Raw genomic sequence first — 18,367 nt, 5'->3', positions numbered from 1 at the left:
TATATATATATACTTTTTATATTTCTGTGTTCTTGCTGCAAATTTTCTCTCATTTCCTGTCTGGTGAAACCATAGTAAACTAAAAAGTAAGTGAGGGGAAATCTACCTAACAAAGCCTGTGATAGTCACATAAGATCTTCAGCGTCAATAGCAACCGGAGAAACCACTTGACCCACCAACCACTCACCAACCACTTCACCAGGGATGGCAGCCCTCCACAAGGAGTACGGGACCTCCTCCACAGACCATGTCAAAAGCTAAAAAGAAAAAGAGGCGCCTTTCCCTGTGATATTGTATAATAAAGGAACTTTTATTGTATAAAAACATCCATATACTCACAAAATACTTGAATTCAAGAGCATCCACAGACCACATCAGTAAACGTTCCCTTTATGAAAGCCAGAAGGAAACACTGACAAGAGAACCAGTTCACATGCTGCAGCTGCCCAGACTTCCAGACTGCTTTGGCTGAATGCGTTATTGGGATTTGGGATTGAGTTTACCCATGTAGTGAATAAATGAAAGGCTAGCCTTCTTGGACCTTGAGTTGGGTCGCGATATGGAAGGTTCAAACATTTCCAAGACTTACGTAAGCCAACATCTGGCAACTCATACTTACATGCATCCAGCGGTCACCATCCGAGGTGGATATGCAATGTTCCAGATGGGCAATTTTGTCGCCTCAGGAGAACATGAACTAAAGATATTGATTATTGTACCCAGGATAAAATTTTAAAGACGTTTTGAGATAAAGGCTACAAAGAAGAATCTGTACAAAGGGCTTTAGAAAAACATAGTGTAAGACTTCCCCCAACAGAGAAAAAGGAGGTAGGGAGAAATTACAGTATTACATTTTGCACACAATACAATTATGCGGCATTTCAGATCTCCAAAGCAGCCAAGAGACACTGGGGGATTCATTCTGCAAGCTTTTGCACCTGAAATTGTTTCCTTGTATCTCAGCATTGTATGCGGGATTCTCTGCTTTGTAATTAACAAATCTGCCCTACTCATTTCTTCCTCTTCTCTGCCCTCAATTGATTTAGATATGACTTTCTATTGGGGATAGAGAAATAAGATGAGAGGAAGAATCTTTGGCTGTTCATTAGAACTTCCATGTAGTCCCTAGAGATGTCTCCTTCCCAATCAACCATTCTGCGTATTCTTATATTTCTATGAAGATCTGAACTCTAAACGGCTATAAAATGCAGTATTCAAATGTTGGAATTTATCCTGTGTAGTATTCATCATCATTTACATTTCATAAACATAAAATAACCTAGTGACCCACTTCCTTTTTTAGGGTATCTGTACTGATCTCCAGGGTGTGGGTTTTAGGCTTCAAGCTTATCTCCTTAGGCATTGTTTGCATGTGTTGTGGGGTTTGGTAGGTGCATGGGGAAGATAAGTATTGGGCTAAACTAATTCCAGACGAATAAAGAATGTATTTCCATCCAGTGCGATTGAAGCGCAGGACATGACAATAAAATATGCAAATGTGCCAATGTCAGTATGGCATTGCCACCATGTTAGAGGGACTTGGGGGGGGGTAATCCTATGAAGAACTGTGTTCTGTGCCAAGGGCTCCTAATGTTTCCATCCTGGAAGACCAATGTGCTTTAATATCTGTATTTACGGGCTTTGTGCTTGTTTTGATGGCATCAGTCTGAGATCAGTCTGAGATGCTTCTAAGATAATTCAGAATTCATTGACAGGTGCATTGGACCTGCAGTTGACCTCCTTCTGACCTGATTTTTAATTTCTTCAAGCAGGCTTTTAATTGCCGTATCCTTGTATAAACTTGCAAACAAAAGCCCATTGACACAGGCTCTCAATGTGGTCTTTACTATATGGATTACAAAATAATACAGCCAAAACTACAAAATATGAAGACTATCCCCAGCCATTTTTTAATTTTGGCAAAGTTTGCCTGGAGTTGGGCTTGAAAACAAAAATATACTCAAATATTTACATGGCAACGTGTTTTTTGTCTTTCTGGAATAGAGAAAGTGTAATAGGGGGTCCACGATAACTGTCCTGGAGAAAATTCTGTGCCCGTTTCCCTTCACTTCTTCTTACATTCCCAAAAGCCTATATATTTGGTCACATGGTCTATGCAAAAAAAAAAAAGATCAGAGTATCAGATTAGGTAACCAAAGTCTTAGGCTTTTTTGTCATGTAAGCAGTACTGGAGAGAACTATGTGCAATATTGTCTCCAGGAACAGTAAGAATTTCAGTACTTCTGTTACACTTGATTTATTGGTCTCAGAAACACTGTTAGGTGTATTTTGCAGTCTTTAGCGGTCGTCTGCTGGTAGTCTTACAATCTCTTGCAGCATGTCAGCAGTCCTTAATATTCCTTTGTATCATATTAGCAGACTTTAATGGCTCTGGGAACATGGAAGCATACTCTTGCTGGCATCCTCCTGCAACAATTATTTCTTCCCGCATGAGGACACAGAGAGGAGGGAACCAGACATCAGACACTCCAAGAAGTGCTGGATTCTGAAAACTCTTCAAGCAGCTGTATCTATGTGCTGGTGGTGGGAGAGATAAGCATGAGCTATCTGCTTTGCAGGGGGCACTTTGTTTTCAATGATTATTCTAGTGGCAGTGTCCCTTTAAGTACTCGGCACGTAAGCAGTGATCCCTGCATGCACCAAGGTTTAAATTTTCAATTCCGGCTGAAGTGCACCATTATTGTATTGCAAATGAGAGTATCGTTAGCAGAGTTAAAACCAAACTCCAGGCAAAAGTCAAATTTCAACAGTGCATTCTGTATTTATTACCTTAGCCCTCAGTGTTCCTTTCACGCACACCGTTGTACCCCATGCAGCATTGCAGTAGCTCTAAGTCTCGGTTTCCTCTATGTGGAAAGCTGCCCTGTCCTGCTCTGGGGACCAGCCCCTCACAACCCCCCCGTGTAGTTCCCTATGCCTCAGAAGCCTGATATCAGAGCACCAGCATGAAAAGAAAGTGGGCACCGCTCTTGCTTTCATCCCTTTTCTCTTTGTCCTTTTCTGGTTTTTAACCTTCCTTTAATTTACGGACTTTCCAACGTCATGTTGCGTAAGTGGTTCATGTCCAGCAATTTCAGTCATTTCTATCATCTGCACTTCTGTATTTGAAAAATGTCCATTATGCGACTTTTGTATTGTTCACTTGTTATGCTATATGCTTTATTGTCATTGTTAAAACTTAATAAAAAACATTGATTTAAAAAAAAAAAGAAAGTGGGCACCGGCCATGTTACAGTTACACCTTCTGTTTGGCGCTAAAGCCATGGCCCTCTTCCAGTTCAGGAGAGGAAGAAATATGCAGGGATCATGGGACTTGTAGTCCTGGACATCTGAAAGAAATGAGGTGCTGCAGCTGAAAAAACCCTCCTACAGATGTGTATGCATAGCTATTGGACCAGTGATGATATCAAAAGGTACAAATATAGTAGAATTATACTTTATGAAAGTGAAAATGTAGCATTACATAAGTTTCAGGAGGTTGATGAGTACAGACCGAGATAGCAAAGTTGTTTGACCAGAGTTGGGCTTTATAGCAACTATAATCTCCCATGTAGCATCAGGGTGTTCCCAACCAGGCACAATGTCTCGCATCTGGTGGATTTGTCTGATCGTACACAAACTCTGGATTAGGGTTTACAATCTTATGTGTACATTATTACATATCAATTTACATTAGAAAAAAAACCCTGGGAGGCCTCACTCAATAATCCCATCTCCACTCTACTCGAAATGAACGCCTTCTAGCCCAACATATTTTTACTGCCACTAGACTCACCATTGCTAAAGACCGGAAATCCCTGAACCCTATTTTTTTAGCAGTTAAAGGAGAACTATGGGGTTAAGGCTTTTCCCCATAGTTCTCCTTAGGGTAACGGGAGGACACAAACTAGCGTCCTCCCGTCACCCTAGGCTCAGTATACTGCGAGCTGGCGGATCGGAGCGGGGAGGGGGGAATCCAGCCCCTCCCCTGTCATGGCAGAGAGCCCTGACAGGATCGAGAGGTGAGCGAACGCTGGTATGTGTTCGCTCACCTCCCGATCTACTAAGCCGACCTGTGACAGTCTCATTGTCACAGGTCGGCTAGAACTATGAGGTGAGTGAAAAGCACTCACCTCATAGTTTTCCTTTAAATATACTGTAGATTGAATGGTATTATGGTTAATTAAAAATGAACTGCGATTCTAGCTGATACTCATTCTAAATTCCTTATGGTTTGGCAGCTATGGATTTCTTATTTCCAGATGTCAAATTTCGACCCTTCCTTACTTAGTCTTTGATTTTTTATAAACGAACCCCCTCTGAACCATTCTTTTCTCTCTTCTATTCTCTTTTGTCTCTCTATCACTTTCCTTTCTCTCTTTCAGCTATATGCCTTTCTCTGCTTACCTTTCCCTACTGTTCTTTTTACTACAAATAACATAATTTTCATATACCTGACCCACAGCCCGCTTTGGATTAGGGTGATGGCTTTGAAGTTGCCTGTGGCATAATCCACAATCTTTATTAATGGAAGTTCTGTATTTTTCTTGATCATTTGTTACAATTTGTGAAGTTTCATGTGCACCTCTTTTAAAAAACCCTTTTGTAAAAGAAAAGGCAGACCAAGAGCTGGTGTAGAACAGCGGGGTTCAGTCAGAATAATAGCAGTTGCAATAAAGACACATCACAACATGCTGTCAATTAGCAGAGAAATGCATCATGAGGCAAGGGATGAAACTTCTTCACCTGTTGACGTTTTGTTAGGCCTTGTTCACACCATGTCCATTGAGCTGTGTTTTTCTGCACACCTCCGCACATGTATGGCGTGACCAGGTCACATAAAAAAAAAACAATTGTATTCTATGTTCTCTGATCACACCATACATGTGCGGTGGTTTGCAGAAAAAAATGTAGCTCTACAGACATGGTGTGAACAAGGACGTAAAGAAACAGACTGGGGGGTCCTGAACTGTTAACTGTACCTGTCATTCGGAGCCTAAAGGTCCCACGGTGCTCCGATTTCAGATCACATGTCAGGTCACGTGACCTACAGCAGCGCTGTAATGTGGGCACCAATGTCAGCATAGTCTATACTCACTTTCATTGAACACTCTGGTGAAATGATCGCCCCAGTGCACTGCTACCAGTCTTTGGGACCCTTGATAGGTAATTGTTACTGTAGGATGTTCCATTTGGGTCAGTTTAAGTCATTATATAAATTAAACTATATATTTAAAATATATGAGCACTGCTAACACAACCATGACATGCTCTAGGCTCTGCGGTGAAAATAGAAGTTTCACTTTAAAGTGTACCAGCAGGTAGGGTAGCTTGCACCTTTTTACTTATTCCAGGTATTTATATAGCGCTGACAATTTACACAGCACTTTACATCAGTCCCTGCCCCCAGGGAGTTTACAATCTAAGGTCCCTATCTCACATGCATACATACATGGGCCAATTTAGACAGGAGCTAATCAACCTACCAGCACAGGGAGAACAAGTACCTGACTGGGATTTGAACCAGGGACCTCTAGTGCTGCAAGGCAGAAGTGCTAACCACTATGCCACTATGCTGTGCACTTGCTTTGGCTCCCTGTTGGCTATATGTGTGGTTGGCAGCCTCTCTGTTTAATATGGAGACAAGGAAGCAGGAAGGAACAGGCCACAGTGCTACCATAAGAGCAGGGCCATTCCTATAATGAGGCAGCCTGGTTGCCTCAGGCTGCACCTCATTGAGTCACTCTGGCTGGAATCCCGCCCAGCTCCTGGGAACCATCGATGACAGTTAGATGCCAGACACTGCTCCTGCACACACCCCCCCCCCCACGTGACGTGCAAAGATAGCAACCCCCACTCACTTCGCAGAAGAGTAATGTGTACACTAGGTATACTCATCCCCTGTATGCAAGGAAAAATATTTTTTTTTTGTTTTGGATCTTGTTATTGGAAATAAAATCTGACCTATATTCAGGTTTTACATAAAACTATTGTTAGGAAAAGAATGAACAGAAAAGGCTGAAATATATTTCTTGGAGAAAATGCTGCTCTAGGCTCTCCCCATTGCTGCGCACATAACCAGATGGCAATCACGTGATTGTGTACTGAAGGAGAGAATCAGGGTTCACAATGGCTGATTAGCATGATGGAGTCTGGAGCAGATCGCCTGACCAGCAGCAAAGTATTTTCTCCGGTAATGTAACTAAAGTGTATTTCTATTCACATTCTGTCCCAAAAAATCTCTCAAAGATGAGCAGAAACCCCTTTCTGCTGTCCCCACAGGAAGATTCCCCCTCACCTACCGTGCCAGCGACAACTATACAATTTTGGATTTACGTTCACTTTCTGTCCGCTGACAATGGTCACCAGGAGGGATTGAGAGGGGACAATGATAAAAACCTCTCGGTGGGTGTCGTGACGCCGGACACTACTTGGTTGTACCAGGACCATGTGTCAGAGCGCGGAAGATGGCTGTGATTTTGTTAGTCACCCGATGCGGAGTTCGTGAACGGAAGTAAAATTTTGCCGAACTTCCTGTTCGCGAACTGAATTGTCAGGCCTTTATGTCTGTCCTAGGTTACTCAACAACAGTAGGAACCAGTCAGTGATATTAGTGTGTATGTGTGTGAAAAACCTCTTTTTTACTTAGCAAGTCAATATATTGATACCAGTCTTTACTAATATTCACTCATAGCACCGCAAAGCCGACTTAAAATGGCACTAAACTCAGGCGTTAAATCCCAAAAATGCATTCAAGTCCCTTAAGGCCCCCTTCGCACATACGTTGTTTGTCGCACGTAAATCAATGCGACAAACAGCTCAGCAATAGGAATCCCATTCATGTCTATGACCCCAGTGCACGTCAGCGTTTTGTCGCAAGCAGAAATACGCCTGTCGCACAAAATACTACATGAGCTACTTTGGGGCTGATTTCAGCGCGTTTTGTCCCATAGCAAAACGCGCACAAAATGCTCAAAAAAAGACGTGTACAACGGGCTGAATAGGTGTCGCTAAGGTGTGAATCCAGCCTAACTATTAACATAAATGTCTCTTATTTGTGTATCACTCGGCTGTAGATCCTCAAATCATCTCTGAACTGGTGCTGACACTGTCCTTCCTTCTGGAGGCGGGCTACTTTTGTTCCCTATGGTCACTGTGTGTGTTGTAAAGTAGTCACCGGTCCAAGCTCACTTCTGTGATGGACTACAATCTCAATACAAATTGGTAAACTAAAGATGAGATTGTAGTCCATCACAGGAGTGAGCTTGGAGCGGTGACTACTTTACAACACACACAGGGACCATGGGGAACAAAAGTAGCCACCCTCCAGAAGGAAGGACAGTGTCAGCACCAGTTCAGAGATGATTTGAGGATCTACAGCCGAGTGATACACAAATAAGATGCATTTTTTTAATAGTTAAGGTTCTTGAATAGATTTTTAAGATTTGGCGCCTGAGTTTAGTGTCACTTTAATGGCTCATGCAGTGGGCAGTAAATGGTCGTATAGCATACAATACAGCCATTTACTATCGAATGCATGAACTCTAAAACAGAAGTTAGCCACATGTCTCTTTCTATCACATATTGAGGGAAATCCCATATTAGACAGCTGTCACCAAAACAGGTCCACAGGTGTCCCCATGGAAGGATTTCCCTTCGATCCCTGTTCTAGTTATCAAACTTAAAATGTTTTCCTCACTTTCTGTCTCTGTGATAACAGTCAGCAGGGCAAAGAGAGGTGAATCTCCCCAGAAGTTTGAAGGAAAGCTATGAAGCTACACTTTGGTTTGCAGCATAGTGTAGCCATTTTCTGTTACCAGCCGGGCTGCAAACAACGCAGAAGGCCGCAGCCAATAGAGGAGGTAGGGACCCTTGGCAGAGGGGACTGTCACAATTTAGAAGGTACTAGGAAGGGGGCTGGGGGATTATTACAAATGAAAAACTTGTCATTTATGATCTCTCTACTTAAAATCCATAATTTCAACCAATTATTAGGGGTTCTCATTCCCCCTCATAGATCCGTCCTTTGTTTTTTAATAAGGGAATGCAACAGGAGGAGTCAGGAGCATCTTGGCTAACAATTGGGAAAACAACCCAGTTTGTTGTAGCAGGAAAAATGAGACTCTGAGTTGGGTAGAAACTATGATTTAGAGATTTTAGCAGTGAAATCCCCTAGTGATATAAGGAGGCAACGGGTGATACTGACAATCAGATTCCCCTTCCAGCTGAAATATACGTTTTGGGAGAACTGACCCATTAATTATATAAGGAACAAATTGTTAATTTGGGTAATCAACAGTCATCATCAAGGTGAGAGCATACTGGCTGATAATGGGTACTGGTATATCAGTGTACTGCAGCTCAGTTTTTAGGACTTATATAAGTGACAACCTGCATGTTCCTATAGCAACAAACCAGATTCAGTTGTTCTTTGGTTGTCACTTTATAGTGCATGGACAAATCTGGTTACTATAGGGCAACTAAGGCAGTCTTCCTTGAGACAATTTGATTAAAAAAAGGTGATTTGCATCCATAATGAAAAAATAAGTCCATGATTACCTTTAACATGTCCTTATACCTTCCCATCTCCGAGTGGGCAGTAATAAGACAACCAAGAACGCGAAACTTGCCTGCCGCATCTGTGGTCTTCTCTAGCACTTTAGTCCAAACTTGCAAAGCTTTCTCTGTCTGATTAGACTGGTAAAGCTGAAGTCCTTTCTGGATCTGTTGTTTGGTTTGGTCCTGACCCATTTCTACGCCCAGAAGTTTCATAAAATCCAGCGTACGCACAACCACTAGAATCCAGAGGGAACGACAAGCAATAGACTACAGCAAGCCAAACGCCATAGTTTCCAAGGAATTGGAGTTTCCAGAGTCGGAAGACTAGACGAACAGATGGCAAATCCACCCAGGAGACACGGTTTTCCCAAAGGGAACTTGTGGTTCTTACTCGCAGTGGGAGACGCATAAGAACCGTGGTGGGAAAACATAGAGGAACCCAGCTTGGAAGTGGAAATGCACACGCCTAGGTTGTGAGATTGATCCAGATTGGGTCCCAGCCCCCCCCACGGCTGGGCACAGCTGTCCCTGCCAATCTGCGGCTCGTCTCTTCAAAGGAATGCCATCACTAGTGACTCAAGGTCAGAGAGGGAGCTCTCACCAAAAGCCCACCCCTCTACCCATTAACAGAAACATGCAGTAAGATCCAAATTTAAAAGACCCCTCGTCTCCCACCGCCACAACTGTGGTGTATTTGGTTTTCCCTGCCTCTGCCCCTCCCAAGGAGAGAGAAGCTGTATAAAAATATCTCCAAGACAGACAAATGATTAACTGGAGAGCCAGCAAGAATTTTGTGGGCTAAGATGACAGAGATCATACTCCGTTCTTCCCAGCTTATTAACTGGGCTTCATAACAGCCTGCTACATTTTTCTGGATCCGGGCTACTGTGGGGGACAATTATATGGAGCAAATGGTGCACTTACGAGTCATAATACAGAGACTTTACAAAACAGCTGCAGCCGTCTATACAGACCATATTTAGAGGAAGGAGTTGTCTGAAGCCCAAGGAAGGCTATGAATGTGTATCTATCACAAGCAAAAATGCCTGCTACAGAAACCTTTCATGGAAGCTGCCAATCTCCTAATCTGGGTCTCCTGGCTAGTTCCAGCACTTGCAGCGAAACTGAATAGACTCAGTTCACTTCTGTAATACGTGGGAGTCACAGAGTGACAACTTTAATCCGATGCTTCTCATTACTCCTAAAAGAAAGGAATACTGACAAAATATGTGGGTTGCCGTTGCTGAATTCTATTGAAAATGTTAGGTGCCTGGCTGTTGATCCAAGGACTTGTTTTAACATTTTTACTGACCTGGAAGAAGCATGCAGATCAAATGTTCTGACTTTCCCTGGGCTTCACTGCTTGGATGTTGGTTTTGGGCCCGTGACTCCGAAAGTAATGTATTTTTTCTAAAAAACAAAAACCCCAAACACAGCACCAATCCTTTCTGCCCCGCTTCCTTTTCCTTACCTAAACTAGCCCATCCTTCTCCCTCCAAAAAAGTAAGGTTACTATTAGTCCCTATTTCCACGGGAGAGTCTCTGTTTTGAGATGTCTGTCCCCGGTGGCAGTGAATTGCTGTCGTATACAGCAAGTTTTGTACAAGCTGTGATGGCTGCCTCTCGAACTCCGTGCCACTTACTACTGACCACTGAACCCTGCATTACTTACTATCAAGCTCTGAATTACTACTGAATCCTGCATTACTTACTACTGACCCCTGAATTACTACTGAACCCTGCATTACTTACTACTGACCCCTGAATACTACTGAACCCTGCATTACTTACTACTGACCCCTGAATTACTACTGAACCCTGCATTACTTACTACTGACCCCTGAATACTACTGAACCCTGCATTACTTACTACTGAACCCTGCATTACTTACTACTGACCCCTGAATTACTACTGAACCCTGCATTACTTACTACTGACCCCTGAATTACTACTGAACCCTGCATTACTACTGAACCCTGCATTCTACTGAATCCTGCATTACTTACTACTGACCCCTGAATTACTACTGAATCCTGCATTACTTACTACTGACCCCTGAATTACTACTGAATCCTGAATTACTACTGAATCCTGCATTACTTACTACTGAATCCTGCATTACTTACTACTGACCCCTGAATTACTACTGAACCCTTCATTACTTACTACTGAACCCTGAATTACTACTGAACCCTGCATTACTTACTACTGACCCCTGAATTACTACTGACCCCTGAATTACTACTGAACCCTGCATTACTTACTACTGACCCCTGAATTACTACTGAACCCTGCATTACTTACTATCGAGCTCTGAACTCTGTTACTTGCTACTGTCCCCTACTCATGGCCACTGTACTCCATAAGTTATCTACTGATGTCCCCTGTACTCCATGGATTACCTACTCATGACCACTGTACTCCATGTGTTTCTTGCTCCAGACCGCTTTATTCCATGTGTTACCTACTCCTTATCCCTGTTCTCTGTTTGTTAGATACCCGATTCCTGCTTTCTACTCCATGAATTCTTGACCCCTATGTTTTGCATTACACACTCCTGACCCCTGCACTCCATGTGTGACACACTCTTGACACCTGATGTCTGTGTGTTACACACTCCTGATCCCTGCACTCTGTGTGTTACACAAGCTTGACCCATAGTAGAGTAGGCTCAGTTTATTTAACCATGCATCTTCAGCCACTCCCACTGTAAGCTCAATTTCACCGCACACATGATGCGCCATGCACATCTAATTATTTAACTCCTTATAGTGCCCAGGGCACTCTGTCTTTACATCTTCAATGTCTGCTTCCTCTTCCAGAAGTCTGTGACCAATTGTTTCAGGGCATGCTAAAAACGGTGCACAGAGTGTGGTTTATAGGTGTGATTAGTAGGGTGTCCCCGGATTTCATTCTGAAAATCTGGTACCCTAACAAAAAGACAGATACATACCTATATCCCACAGCCATATTATTCAGGTAATTTGGGGTTTAGGGTTACAACACTCTGTTCCTGTCTGCCAGTTGTACTCCTGTGTTGTCATCCTATGACACAAGCTTCCAATGGAGACTTTGGTGCGGATTTAATAAACGCAAATAGGCTGTTCACTTTGCAAGGGAATTTGCACTTGGCACAGGAAGTTTACCCTTCGTTTAGTGAATGGAGTGAAGCTCTGCTGGCTTCCATCACCCAATCATGTGCAAACAATATTACTGTTTTTATTTTCCTTGCACATGATTGGGCATTCTTTTCAAAGTGAAATTTCACCACATTTACCAAGCTAAGAGAAACTTCCCTTGCAAAGTGAACAGCCTATTTGCCTTTACTAAATCAACCTCTGTAAGTCAGTGGTAGGCAACCTCAGCAATACAGCTGAGGGGAAACTACAAATCCCATGAGGCATTGCAGGACTCTGACAGCTATAGGCATGAGATGGAAATTGTATATTTCACTGCAGCTGGAGTGGCGGTGGTTGTAAGGTTGCCACCCGGGGATTCCCCTGGACAGTCCAGATTTCGGGCCAGCTGAAACCCACAAACAAGATGCCACGATGTCAGGCAGACAGGGGCAACCACTGGTTCCTGCTGTTCCAACTTGAGTGCATGGAGGAGGCACAGGACACAGAGAGATGCTGGAACCCAATGAGCTGTCTGAAACACAGGGTGCAGATAAGTCTTGAAGGTCACAGAAGTTCTGCTTCCGGCATATGTGTTGCTCACTATCTCTCTTTACTCTATCTCTCCTGGCTGTCTAGCCTCGCTCCCTCTCCTGGCTTTCTCTTCCCTGGCAGTCTCTCCTCCCTTTCTCCCCTGGCTGTCTCTCCTCGCTTTCTCCCCTGGCTGTCTGTCCTCGCTCTCTCCCCTGGCTGTCTGTCCTCGCTCTCTCCCCTGGCTGTCTGTCCTCGCTCTCTCCCCTGGCTGTCTGTCCTCGCTCTCTCCCCTGGCTGTCTGTCCTCACTCTCTTACCTGGCTGTCTCTCCTCGCTCTATATCACCTAGCTGTCTTTCTCCATTTTCTCCTGTATATCCTCCCCCCCCCAAACAATAGCTGTGCAGTTCTAGAGTTTTCATGTTTTGCTTGAAGAAAAGGTGGCAACCCTTTGCCTACCCCTGCTATAAGTGTTTGCTGCAAAACACATTATGCAGGCATGGTCCACTGTTGCCACCAATCAGAACACCTACCCTGAAAAATGCCATGGCACTGGGATGCATTGATGTAGACAGGAAGTGGATGTAAAAAGGCTGCAGATCAGCATCACACAAGGTAAAAACAAGTATTTTATTTTCATACCCCTTTGTAATGTATCTGGTGCTTTAATAAAGGTAATGTTATTTAGTTAGGGGGTTAACATCTATGTTAATCTCTTTTGCCTCCAGCAGTCCTTCCCGTCACACGGACTTCCATGGTCCCCTTTTACCTTCTTGCATTTGTTTCTGTTTGTCATAATAAAGTAGTGGGAGTTCTGCATACAGCCAGTATTACAGGACTACAGCAAGCATAAAGCTATGTGAATGCCTAAGCTGCAGTCGTGTTTGGACTTTTCCAGACTTGGCAACACTGACCGTGATATCACTCGGTGCCCCAACCATGTGTATTGTCAAAGCATTATCCCACAGGAACAAAGCTAGCCATAAACAGGCTGAAGCCATTGTTCAGTGCAAGTGGTGGGATCAGTCTCCAATGCCTTGTGGTATCACTACGTGCAGGAGAACATAGAGGGGGGGGGTTACTGAAAGATTAGAGGGTTACAGGACACAGACCAGAGCAATACTAAAGAGAAAATGCATACAAAGTGGAGTAACACTTCTTCATAATCTAATGAAAACTCCTTGGCATAATTGCTTAAAGCTGAACTCCATAATAATCAAATAAGTCATGTGCATTCTTACTTGAATCTCGGTGTCCTTTGTGGGTTTCTGTTAAATCTGTGCATTAACCAAGTCTGTAAACCTTTGCCTCTGTAATGAAGACCAAATCTCTGCTGCTCTCCCTCATTGTGCAGGGTGACTAGTCTGGTCTCCGCCCCCTCCTGTAGCTGTCCGCAGGCAGCCTGTAGTGGGTGGGGCCTGCTGTGCCCCACTAACAGCTCTGCTCCCTGCACAGGTTATGTATAACACAGTGATGATCTCACTGCTACTTTTCCAAGGTATTGAGTTTGCAAAGGCATTTGGTGCACACAAAGTGGATTTATATCTCGTGTGGCTTTTGAGGGATATATATTATATATAATATAGTATATTATTATATACTAACCCTAAGGTACCCACGACACTCCAAAAGCATGTTGGCAGGTTAACTGGCTGCTGTCTAAATCCTAAGGGGGAGGGACTGATTCAAAATAATAAATGGTCAGCGCTATATAAATATCTGTAAATAAATGCATGCAAAATTTGAGATGCCACCAGAACAGGAATGGAGTGGAAACCTCCCAATGAAGACACGTTTCAGTGACCAGGGAATTTTTCTCTTTGGAGAACCAATAGTAGTTAGTCACATTGAACTGGACTTGTTCTGTAATGTTGAAGAAGGGGCACTGAAGCGTTCATGTAAGCAGCTTCCTCAGTTCTGAAGGACCTGCTTGGATCAACAGCAAAAAATCTTCCATTTCAGTTGAAAGTGAATAAAAGCTACTACTAGCTCTACCCTGAGTAAATGAGAACCTTCTAATCTCCATTCACAGCTGTACATCTGCATATTCCTACATTTTTACTTTGGCCAATGGCAATCAGTATCTGCGGTTGCTCATGTTACACTAGTGATGTTGCTAGGAGGCGGCTGGTTGTTTTGTGCAGAAACAAAAACACACTATAACACATGTATGGTTTCCATGCTCTCCACAAAAATGCATGATGTAGCACCTGCCATGGAGCAAGGGGCAGGAATCTTAGCAGTATCGCTGAGATCATTTGCCTATAGACAGAAGAAGGGAAGGCATCCAAAGACACTTCCTCATGAGGCTGTGTATCCACCAAGGATAAAGGACCATCCTCAGGTGGATGGGATCTACGAAGTCATGGAGACATACTCTGTCCGTGGCAGAAATTACTTGCAGCAGGAAACTGTTCCACATGCTGACTTTCCAGGGAGACACAGGGCCCTCCAGCGATGAGCTCCACCTACCACGCAGGGTCTGAGGAGGCTCAAGTATCACAGCAAGGACTAACTTGGGCCATAAAGTCAGACTTGTTGAACTGCTTAGAAACCAGACCCATAACAAAGGAGAATGGGGTTGAACTGCTTAGAAACCAGACCCATAACAAAGGAGAATGGGGTTGAACTGCTTAGAAACCAGACCCATAACAAAGGAGAATGGGGTTGAACTGCTTAGAAACCAGACCCATAACAAAGGAGAATGGGGCTGAACTGGGCAGGGTACACATCGGTATGCTACTCAGGACATGAGGTGCAATACCTGTAACAAACCCTCCGGCCATCTGTTCCAATCACTCCGTTAAGAAGGGGGTCAACCCCAGCAATGGCAATATCATTTTTGAGGTATTTAACCCAATCTCCCAGAGTTTGACAGACTAGGGTTACTAGACTTGAGAATTGGCATTGCCTGTTCTTAAATCCTGGGGGGTGGATTGTCCCGTGTCTATGCGCAGTGCCCACATAGCGGTGATGCAATTAGGTCCAAAGCACTCATATAGTAGTACTCACAAACCCTGCAAGCTGGTGCTGATGAGGGTCAGAGGAACAGAAGTGACTAGGTAACTGTATGTGGGCAGTATGAACAGACCGGAGTTGCGCGTGGAGCTTGGCAGTGCAACCGCAGTGGAATGCTGCTTCCTCTAGCCTGAATGGCAGGGAAGATCATACACAACACTTCACTTAGTGGATGATGTCAGCACTCCCTCAGTGTTAAACTGGCAATAGGAGGAAAATTGACAGGCACTCAATGATGCAAATAGCAAGGTAGCTCCCAGTGGTGCAACCCATATGGTGTTACTCAACAGACAGAGCAAGTGCTTAGGCAATGCCATGGCTCTGGACATAGAAGGCGCTGCACAAAATACTTTTACCAAAACACGTAGGTCTGGAAAGTGTCAAAACACAGAGCCCAATGCTCAACTGTAATATTTCAGGCTAACCTTGCACAGCCATTCTGGTGGGATCTAACTACAGCACTCTATTCAGGCTTAGAACAAGCCAATCCAGATTGCATTAAAAACTACCACTACCAAAAAAGCTGCAGCATGCTGGGTAGACAAGGGGCTAGGCTGTGGTTGGCCTACAATTTTTGTTTGCCAGTGCCCAGTCCTCGTGTAAACATCAGTATAACCTGTTAGTATCTGAATTCCCATGTCCCTCAATAGACAATAAAATTAACTAGGATTGCTGCTTTTCCCTTTCAATCTTTAGAACTACCTTTGGCTGCAACAATTATAGCTGCAGGTTATGGGGGGGTCTTCACCAGCTTAACACCTGGTGGATCTGGTCATTTTCCCATTTTTATTGCCAAAATTGCTCTAGTTCTATCAGAGTGTGAGTGTGAGTGTGTGTGTGTGTGTGTGTGTGTGTGTGAGTGTGAGTGTGAGTGTGTGTGTGTGTGTGTGTGAGTGTGTGTGTGTGTGTGTGTGTGTGTGTGTGTGTGTGTGTGTGTGTGTGTGTAAAGCCTCAAGTCTGACAAAAACTCCTTTCCCCCTAGAACTACCTAGTGTTTGGCTTTATACATCTTGCTCCCAAACACAACTTTGCTGATGAAAAGCATCCACCACTCCCACCACCATCCTTCACAGTGTAAATTATGTTCACTTTCCACCACCCAAAGCATTTTTGCTCTAAAGTCAAAAAGTATGACTTTTGGCCACGTCACACAGGTTTGATGTGCCTGCTACCTAGAATTCAGCAAGGAACAGGCTGTTGTAACGGCCCAGCTGTTTCTACCAAGCAAAAGGACTTGCAGACCTTAAACACAGCTATATTTAACCATTAAACTGCATTTTCAAATATTAAATCTATGAAACTTTCCTGAGAGATGGGAAGGCTGCCACCGATAACCTCCACATCGCCTTGCCATTAATGCTGTGAAACAAGTATGCATATCATTCAGAAGTCCTTAACTGCTTACTTTTTCCAGGACAGGAACACAAACTAAGACAGAAGATTAGCATAACAGCCAAGCATTTGCAAAATGAGAAGGCAGCCCTTCCTGTTCCTCTCAGGGAAGGTATACATGTACATTGAGGGGCACTTTAAAATGTGAGCTTTACTTACTGCTATCGTGTTTATCTTGCAAAGTTTTGGATAGAGTGGTGGAGTCAAACCCTCAGTCAGTGGTCTTACTATGTCCCTGCTGGGAAAGGGAACTATTTGTCCTGATAATTGTCACAATGACAGAAGGTGAATGGAAAGGGAACATTTTACAGCTGTCACCAGAACAGGTTGGGGGGACATCTTTCAATGGGACACCTGTTCTAGTGAGAGCAGTCTTAGAAGATGTCCTGACAGGAGTTCCACAACCCTTCCCCACACTATCTGAAACCAAAATGTTTTGACAAGGAAAACACTTTAAGCAACAAAAAACAAACAAAAAAAAGTGGCTTGCAGGATATCATAAGGTTAAACATGATTAAGAATCTGTAAAGAAAAACATAACAAGTTGCTCTTCTCCCATCTATATGAAGTGGTGTGAGATGTCTGGTAAATATGAGAGGGCGAGAGGCAGAGAATTTAAAAAAGTTAAACTTACATCAACTAGAAGACATATATGTCATTTCGTTTCCCCCGATCAAGTTTCTAGGCCCAGGAGGCAAGGAATAGACAAAATTACTTACCTTTTTCTTGCTCCTGCAGGCTTCCTTCCCAGTGGAGGACTGGTCCAACAAGGTCACTGGTTGTGTGGTCACCACCTCGCTGATTTAATTTCTTTGAGCGTGAAGTTAAGAGTGCCAACTGCCAGCGTGAGTAATATAGTACGCCTCTCTTCTAGTCACCACAAACTGGCATTAGAATCTACCAAAATGGCTCAATGAGCTCTGGGCTTGTGTTATGGCACCCATTTGAGATGATTCTGAGAGCATTCAGAATTCATTGACAGGTGAATCTGACCTGCAGCTGACCTCCTGTCCAGCTTCGAGCAGGTTTTGCATACCCCTACATTTGATTGGGACTGCAAAACCCATCTGGATCAACCAAAAGCTCGTTGTAACTGGCCAAAAAGTGACTTTTAAAAAGCGGACCGGAGTTCAGGTTTGCCAGTAACCAAAGGTGGACATTCTGTTTGTCAATGCATCATGAATATCATCGACAGCTCACCTTGGGTACATCTTCGTGTCATGAAATAAATGGACCACACGGTCTTCTCAAACAGTTTAATAGCAAACAAACAAAGGAAGGTACCACACTTTTTTTCTGTATACAAAATGACTTCTAGTCAGAACTGTGTTGGTGTAATGTGTGTGCACAATTAAAACATCGGTAAATATCAGGGGAGAGGGGAGGGGGGTGTTGAAATTAAAGTTTACAAAGGGTTAATCATTTAACACAGACACACTGGTTTCAAACTTAAACAGAAATTCATTTTAATCCACAAACTCAGCGATCAGCTATGCAGTAGTGGTTACCTTTTTTTTTTTATTATTATTATTTTTTTTTTAAACTTCTTAAACCATTAAAGAAAATTTATATTTTCTACATTTTACAACACAATTTTCACACGGAAACAAAAAAACTAAATTTTTGCTTTGCAAATCAGAAAAAAAACAAAAACTTAAATTCAAGACAAGAAAAGCATCTGAGGAAGGGATAGTGGAGATTTTATGAGTCCTGTTACGGCAGCACAGAAGGACATCTTGGTCATATAGT

At 43.3% G+C, this 18,367-nt stretch overlaps 1 protein-coding gene across 2 annotated transcripts in view; it reads right to left on the bottom strand.

The window, feature by feature from the left end:
- Positions 1–8,772, bottom strand: part of RAPSN (receptor associated protein of the synapse) — a 23,366-nt gene extending 14,594 nt beyond the window's left edge. The window contains exon 1 of one of the 2 annotated variants that reach the window (XM_018559738.1): positions 8,560–8,772. In XM_018559738.1, coding sequence (XP_018415240.1) covers positions 8,560–8,772 — 213 coding nt within the window. The remainder of the gene's footprint in view (positions 1–8,559) is intronic. The other variant, XM_018559739.1, reaches the window with a different exon arrangement.
- Positions 8,773–18,367: the final 9,595 nt, after the last annotated feature.

Source organism: Nanorana parkeri, unplaced genomic scaffold (assembly GCF_000935625.1).
Source record: "Nanorana parkeri isolate BGI_ZX_2015 unplaced genomic scaffold, ASM93562v1 scaffold414, whole genome shotgun sequence".
NCBI classification, from domain to species: Eukaryota; Metazoa; Chordata; class Amphibia; order Anura; family Dicroglossidae; genus Nanorana; species Nanorana parkeri.
Note: the sequence above shows the minus strand (reverse complement) of the source record. Positions and strands in the feature narration are given on the sequence as shown.